The following is an 8,308-nucleotide window of genomic DNA, read 5'->3' on the forward strand; positions in this document are numbered from 1 at the left end:
TCTCTCTTAATTAAGTACATTAACACTGTGTGAATTCTTTATACCTTGGTTTAGAAGTAAGGTGTACTTCAAGATCTTATTTGGTTTACATACATTTTAATATTCTTAAATTTGAATGCAAGATGTTTGAGTCGGATTTCAGCAGTAAATTACCCACTTCATAAGTAGACAATTTCGGTGCCTACCTGTATTATGTTTTTGACGAAGATTGAATTACTTGTAGAAATGTAAATATGGCCTTTTGTGTCCGTACAGTTCTTGACACAGGGCCTCATTACAGTTCTCTTACCGAATTGTCGTACATGGAATTGTTAAGTTAAAATACGAGATCGGCTACTATTTGTAAGTTCTGTAGCTTTATTTGAAAATTAAATACCCCGACACTAATTGTGAGTCAATATTAGCTCGGGTAGGAGAAATCACACACCCGGGTTCCAATTAAGCATAGAAATTCCTCCATTAAACCAATATTCATATTAAATGTTTTCCTTGTCAACAGAATTAAGACATGTCGTCGTTGAAATAATTTCGATTTCTTCACTGTTCTACATCCAATATTGATATAAAAAGTAGAAAAAGGAAATATTGGAACAGATTAAATGTCTCTATTAGTTCCACAGATGAGCTGGAAAAACTACATGTACAGACTTTAAGTTTGGGACTTGCTATTTTAATGTCTTCATTTTTACATGTATATACTAGTACATATTAAACCTGGTTCTACTGTTTGAGAGATCCTTTTAATTTTTTTTTTAGATTTATTGATAAAACTATTATTTAAAACATTTAAAAAGAGACAGTATTGATTTTTTTCATTGGAAACAAACCTTTAAACTTTTTAACTATTTGCAAATTAGTTTTATCGAAAATAAACAGATGAAAAAGAATTTGTTATTACTTCAGTAATCTGTTCTCTTTAAAATGTATATAGAATAAATCTTATCCGCATGATCGAACGAAAGATAAAAAATATTTGGGAAAAAAATCTGTAACAATTGGAGAAAAATCCTGGTCTTCGTCTTTAATGATCTGACTCATTAGCCCAACCAGCAGAAAGCATCGCTGTATTTTAACAAAACCACAAAAGGTTTAAGCCGATAAGTAAGATAAAAAAGGCAGCGTTTTGTCGAAAAATTGTTCAAGTTTAAACAAATTCGTTGGTCCACGTGCTAAAAATTCCTAAAATTGTGTTTTAAGATTGAGTAGTCAAGATGGTGGGAGCTCTTGAATAAAGTCGAATTTATCTTGTTTAAATTCTATAAATATGATTTTTGTCAGATATTAATAAATTTTTTCTTTTTCTTTCAGTTTGGGACAAATGCCGGGAAGACCTCGTCAAAATGTTCTAAGAGTACCAGTTATTGCCCGTCAGGTAAGTACTTATATTTTTTTCATCTTTATCGAAATTCTCATGCAGAAATTGATTAAAAGTATACATTCATTATTTAGTAAAAGGTAATTAACAGCGTGAAGTCAGCCATAGAATTCACTTTGAATATTAAAAATCGATGGAATACTAATTTAATTATTTATTTCAACATTTCACAAAATGTCCTTTATATCGCTCTCTCGAATTAAAACCAGCTTCATAAATTTGTCCCTAAACGAGGAACGCAACATTTGCATTATAAATGAATATTTCTCGGCTCAAAAGCAGGGATATATCAAAACCACTCTCTGATTCTCATAAAAAAGGCTATGTATGCATGATATCGCCAATAAAAAACGGAAAGTTTCAGTAAAACTAACAAATCTGTCTCCGCAGAAAGCGGAAGGCTTAATCTTGGAAATGACTTCTAAGAGCTGGAAAAGACAGATATATCACCGCGCAATGTAAACCGGAAAAATCAATAGCAGGGCCCCGTTTGTTTCTCTTGCAATGTCAGTTTCATTATTCCGTAATGAACGACCGGAGCTAATTTCCAATATCTATTTTTCCTGAGTCCAAGAAGCGGAATGCAATGATCACGGCAATTAAACTTCTCCTACAGACGATCTCAAGGAGCGGCCATCTTTGATAGTTTCTACGATGAAATACTCTTGACATTGGAGAATATTAATTGAAACATGTTTAATTGATACAGGAAGGGGCGATGTAGCATGCATTTCTATCAATTTTGTTGTATAGAAATTCTCAATAAGCCGGATTATTAAGTTAATTAGTTTCATTGGGGATTGGGTGTACTATAAAGGGAGAGATGTTCAGAATTGAGCGATTTCTGTATTTGTTAATCAACATTTTATTTTTATTGAAGGATTACTATTATCATGTTTAAATGAAAACGAGGTTCCACATACGCCAATTCTGTATAGTGTCCATTGTAATGAATCCATCAGTGAATTTGATCAATATCTAGGATACAGAATGTAACATCTGTTTTTTATACCTTTAAAAATTAGTTTAAACCATATTTCATTTGAAAATGACAAGCAGAAAATACAGGCACGAAGTACAAAAATCAAAAAGGATTCAGAAACAAGTTTTAAAAACTTTTACTGAATTTAATATTAAGTTGACACCCTTATTAGATACAGATGTAGATACAAACACGGTTTTAAGCTGCTTAAAACATGTTCAAAAATTTGTTCCTATACAGATCCATACGAAAAAAGGATATAATTTCTAATGTTTTTTTTACTTCGAGGTCATTCAGAAGTATAATGTTACAATTCTAGAATTTGACTGAGTTCCGTTAAAATGTAGGTCTGTTAAAATGCACTTGTTCAAGTTGTTTTGTTTCGTAGCAAATTAGTTATATATTTTTAGAACTTTTGAGGATCCTTTTGATAAAAATCTGTTAGCGGAGAGTGCACCACGATTCCGCACCTTTCGTCTTCCATAGTTTAGTGCTTTTGATGTATAAGCACTTTGCAACGTGTAACTAAGATATTTTATAATGAAAGATTAAATCTATTGAGACATCAGTTGGTGAGGAAACATCAAATGAGCTTGTAGATGTTGGCTTCAGAGAAAGTAAGGTGTACATGTGTAGCTTGAAAAACGAACAATTTTTTATCTGAAGAAAAAAATCTAGAATTTGGCTAAGATAAGCTGACCCCGCCCACCCATGTTGTCAGGCTCTTGACCGTCTAGGAGAGTTTTTAGACAATGGACAGGAAGTGACGTGTAAACACCAAAGATTAGACCGACTTAGGCTTAGCTGTTTTCTGTGGTCAAAAATAAAAGCCTTGGAAGATTTTAACAATAGAGTATTAGATTTAAAAGTGTCCAAAACGGGGGAAATAAAAACATTGTTCTCAATTATTTAAAATTCTTGTGTTTAGTTTAAATTTGTGAAAGTTCAACTCTTAATCCGTATCAAGTGATCTCTTTGGTGAAAAATAACTTGGAATATGTCTGTATGAATAATATAAACCTTATATAGGTTTTTAAAGATTTTTTTTTATTCACCCCTAACCTTGTTCATACCACAGGGGCTTGTCACGAAATATTTATCTTCTTTTAATATAGTTACCCCAACTATAAAAATACATATTTTATAGTCGGGGTAACTATATTAAAAGAAGATAAATATGACAAGCCCCTGTGGTTCATACATAAATAGATACTGGAGTATTACAAATTAATACCAAAAACTTGCATGTGATTGTCATATCTTTTTTCTTAATAAAAAAAAAGGACTCCAAATTCCTAACTCACACTTGTTATGAAACCTATAAATGTATGAAATATATGGAGATAACGAACAGTATTTAAGCTCAAAAGTCCATAAAACAGTACTAAATAGGAGCGGAGCAAACACGGACCTCCAAAACATAAGAGGTGGGATCAGGTGGCATGGAGGAGTGAGCATCCCCTGCAGACCAGTCACGTCCGCTATGTTCTCCTTGTCATGATGCAGAAAAAAGGGAAAAATTCATCGTCAATTCAGTGCCTAACAATAAGTAACGTCAGTCAGCATTTGATTCAAAGAAATTGTCTGTATTTACTGACAGGGTCATTGTATCGACCATAGAACTTACGAATTGATGAATTTAAACGAAATGGATATATTATAAAAGGAAATTGATAGATTATTGGAGTATAACGCTAATATATCTCCACCACCTTACAGTATGTAAAATGTTAAAGTAAAATCAGTAAATAAATCCGGAATTATTGTGATATCAACTAAATCTCGCCTCTTTTGTAGGTCACTACTATGAGACCTGTCCCCAGGACAAAGGTGCACGCTGTGTCCAGTGTGACTCTAAGTCCTACCAGCCGGACAGAAATGGACCACTGGACAAATGTAAAGCAAAGTAGGTCATCTTTATATTCTTGGAAGTTTACAATATGATGCTCAGACAGTTTTGGATCTTTTTTCATCTACGAATATTACCATGTAACCTCTTTGTTTGAGATCTAACCACTTGGTGATGAGAGCATTTGATTTTTTGTCCAATATTTACAGGACTACATGTGACCGACAGAACATGGAGTATGCTGATCAGGGCAGTGCACTGAGGGACGCTAAATGTCGGTGTGCCCCCGGGTATCACTTCCTGAATACAGACCAAACCCACTGTGTCCCCAACAACGTGTGTCCAGTGGGCTGGGGACAAACAGATTATGGTACACAAAACTTTTCTTATCACCCAGTTCTTTATTATGTTTGAAATTTGGAAGACTTTTTAATTTAAGTTTCACATAAACTTAACTTTTGTTTTAATTTTAGGCTCGTGTGAAGATTGTCACAAACGCAATATGTACTCAGACAAGGCAGATAAAGTCCAAAGATGTCAAGTGCTTCGAAAGTAAGTAGCCTTTTATTGAATTATACAATCGAAGTATTGGAGAATGAGACTGTCTGATAACCATTCCCAGGAAGGTCTACAAGATTAATTCTGTCTTTTATTTCAGCTGTGAGAAGGAAAACCGTTGTACTAAACGAAGGAGTAATGGGACTTTCAATAATGAATGTGATCAACCAACAAAAGGTTAGTTACATGAATTCATCTTATGAAAAATTAATTTGAATTATGCAGCAAAATCGCCTCGTTTCACAATTTTCTTTACTCCTACATTGTGATACTATTGCATCTCATTTATTCAATTTTGCAGATATATCTAACTGTACAAACCCAGGACCTGCGACTGGTTCACATAGGGCGCTACAGTCGTCAGCATCAGCTCCAATATACGCAGGCGCAGCAGTCGGTGCCATCATTTTCCTTGTCTTGATCTTCTTTCTTGTAATGTTCTTGCTATGGAAACGACGTCGTGCGCAGTCGAAGGACGACGCACTTTCCAGGGACCAGATAGATAGCCTGTTGGAAAGAATAGTAACACGTTCAGAGGGCGACGAGTCTTACAGCAGGAAAGGTAACTTGGGATCACTATCTGGCGAAAAAATCCAAAATAAATTATATTCACACTATGTTTAAAGAAGAGAGAGAGTTTGAACATGAATTTTTAGTATTTTTTACATTATTTCAGTTATTGCTGCCTCCTTCCGCGAGATTGAAGACAGAATAGACCGTCAGATCTGGAAACTCCCTCAAGAGTTATTCAGGGAACACATGCAGCCCGCTATGTACGAGGTCATTGTTGAAAAATACAAAGGTAATACTGACAAAACTTGTACTTACTGTTTCTAGCTGTATTCTTTTGTCATTTATTTCTATATTATTCGCCATTTATCAAGCACACATAAAAATATTTATTTAACAATATTCAGAAAAGGACCACAAGTACGCCATCAATGGGTACCTTCAGGATTGGCGAGAATGGAAGGGAGAGAACTCGGAGGCCATCAGTCACCTCTTTAAATGTCTCAGGCTGGTGGAGAGGGAGGACATTGTGTATGAAATCTGCAATAAATTCAGAGAAGGTAAAGCAATTTACATGACATTTGTGTTATTTGAATTGATTTTACGAGAAACTTATTTTAGATAAATTCCAGTTAACTGTTTATATGTTCGAAGCCAAAGTACATTGTTCCAAAAACAAAGCACTTGTGAGATTTAGCATGAGAAACTCAGCTTAATATCTCAAAACATCATGGTAAGAATGGTTGGGGATGTGATCAATCTATAATAATTTTGACCTTGAAATTTCCAAATTGCTTTTAGGGTACCCCGAGGTTGTCATGGACGCGGAAGTCAAGTTGGACAACGGAATCGTCAAGAAGAGAAGTCAAAAAATCACATTTAAAGAATATCTTAAAGAAACACTGTGTTGCTGTCCATCTAAACGTAAACGTTATACAGAGAAGGATGAACCTAAGGAAACACAAGATTCTTTACTTGACGCAAAAACAAAGGAAGCGGAAGTTTGCGAAAAAGAGAAGATGGAAGAATCCGATGACGTCCTGCCGATGTCCCCTTCAGAAGCCGGTGCTATTTATAGAGAACGACCAAGCCCCAGTGCCCCTGTCATTGATGATGCAGGAAACGTGCATGTCATAATTCCCATGAACAGAGCTTATTCATTTCCGGTTCAAGCAAGCTCATGATTACGTTGTATGAAACAGAGACAACGTGCAATTTACAGCATCAAATGCTTTAATGTGCAATGATCACTGCATTCCGAGTTCAGTAGGAATACACAGGTGTTCATAGTGGTTGAATATTATGGATTTTGAACAATAGTTGGGCGAATTATGTCTTTCATTCAAAATGAAAGCAGCCCTGTTTCTTGAAAGCTCGAAAAGACTTTCTTATAAGAACAAACTGTACATTACGTTTAATATGTGTAAATGAACTCTGCGTTCAGTACATTAACTTTCATGAAGTGATTTTCATTTAAATGTTGTTGCTTTTAAGTTGTTGTGTGAATGGCTTTATCTTAAACTGACAACGAGACCTCGTGTATGACGTCATCAGAGCCTATAAGTATTCAAACAAATCGAGTACTTAACTACATGTAGCTTATGTAATTTTATCATGGCGTGATGGCTTTTTCGACATCGACGCTTCGGTATCATTATTATCGAAATAATTCTTGATAAGAAACTTAATTATAGTAATAATCGTATTAGATTCTGGTATGGAATTATAAATGATGAACGGTGCACGCCATTTTATTGCCATAGTAACGATTTATCAGTAACTGATATGAAGCTATTTACTTCATGGTGTCTCATTAAGTTGTGTTAAAATCTTAATCAAAGCTTTGTCATCGGGTTATCTATTACAATTTACATCAATAAGGCACGGAAACTCACGTCAAGTTCTTCTAAAACGGAATCAGTCCCAGCCTTATAGCTTAAGATAACATCCAAATGGAAAAATAAATGTGATGATATGGAATATTATGAAACCAATATCAAGTGCATCGATTTCAAAAAAATGTTTTATCAATTATTGTCGAAGTTATCGGAACAGTTTTCCATACATTCATCTCAAATTATCGAACACGAATAGACAATATTATGTCACTTCTAAACGCTTGTCACGTTGGCTGTTGTAAGTTAGTGCCCCTCGGTATATGAAAGAAAGCAATTTACAATATGATCAATTTATTGACTTAACATGTATGTTTTTTATTAACATAATCAAAGGCATTTATTGAATAAATTCTAATAGCGAAATAAAATGTATTTTGATATGCTAATTGTTTTGATTTTTTATTATCATCAAGTACATTTGGGTAGCTTCAGGTCTGTAGCTCAATGGTCTGAAAAAGAGTCCAGATAAAAATGCCATTGCTAATTTTTAATAGTAGACAGATTGTAAAGGTTTATAAGTGTAATAACTTTAGGAACTGAATCAAATTTGAGCTAAAATAAGAAATAAAAATATACTGCGTATATTACAAAAATACAAAACTTGTCAGATTATATGAGGCCTTGCTAGGTGTCCATTATCATACATTTATTAGAAAAGTGCAGCGGTGGATTTAGGAGAGTGAGGTGTCCTAAAAGTTTTAATGAAAAAGAATTTGATCTTTAGAATCCTTGATAAAAAAATATCTCGATAAACTTATGTGACGTTTGCGCTCCTCCGGGATTTGGCCCTGAAGTATATTACCATAAATAAGCATGAAATAACATTTGATACTTGTTTCACATATTGAAATAATTGTGAATAGAGGGATTTATGAAATGAAGGCCCTTTGAATTAAACATGCAGTTAGCTGTAATTAGTCTATTTAAAACTAAGATGAGTTTGTGTAACACTGATCTGTCTCTGTATTGCAGCTCATGGCCAAGGTTAAAGATTTTGTTAAAACTCTTTGCAAGGTCAAGATTATTACGTATAAAATGTCGGTACGCAATGAAAGGTCTTGTCGCAACGAATACACAACTGAAATATAAAGCCTCGTCCCCAACCTCTCAAAAATATGGGCAATGTATAATATTTT

At 34.2% G+C, this 8,308-nt stretch overlaps 1 protein-coding gene across 8 annotated transcripts in view; it reads left to right on the plus strand.

Moving 5' to 3' along the window:
- Positions 1-7,558, plus strand: part of LOC134258736 (uncharacterized) — a 59,151-nt gene extending 51,593 nt beyond the window's left edge. For all 8 annotated transcript variants that reach the window (XM_062741300.1, XM_062741302.1, XM_062741304.1 and 5 more), the window contains exons 2-10: positions 1,309-1,372; positions 4,155-4,263; positions 4,416-4,576; positions 4,680-4,758; positions 4,865-4,941; positions 5,066-5,326; positions 5,441-5,566; positions 5,682-5,834; positions 6,076-7,558. In XM_062741300.1, the coding sequence (XP_062597284.1) occupies positions 1,309-1,372; positions 4,155-4,263; positions 4,416-4,576; positions 4,680-4,758; positions 4,865-4,941; positions 5,066-5,326; positions 5,441-5,566; positions 5,682-5,834; positions 6,076-6,458 (1,413 nt within the window). In that variant the 3' untranslated portion in view covers positions 6,459-7,558. The remainder of the gene's footprint in view (positions 1-1,308; positions 1,373-4,154; positions 4,264-4,415; positions 4,577-4,679; positions 4,759-4,864; positions 4,942-5,065; positions 5,327-5,440; positions 5,567-5,681; positions 5,835-6,075) is intronic.
- The last annotated feature ends 750 nt before the right edge of the window (positions 7,559-8,308 follow it).

This window comes from Saccostrea cucullata, unplaced genomic scaffold (genome assembly GCF_032062105.1).
Source record: "Saccostrea cucullata isolate Sc308-1 unplaced genomic scaffold, CSIRO_AGI_Scuc_v1 ctg27, whole genome shotgun sequence".
NCBI lineage: Eukaryota > Metazoa > Mollusca > Bivalvia > Ostreida > Ostreidae > Saccostrea > Saccostrea cuccullata.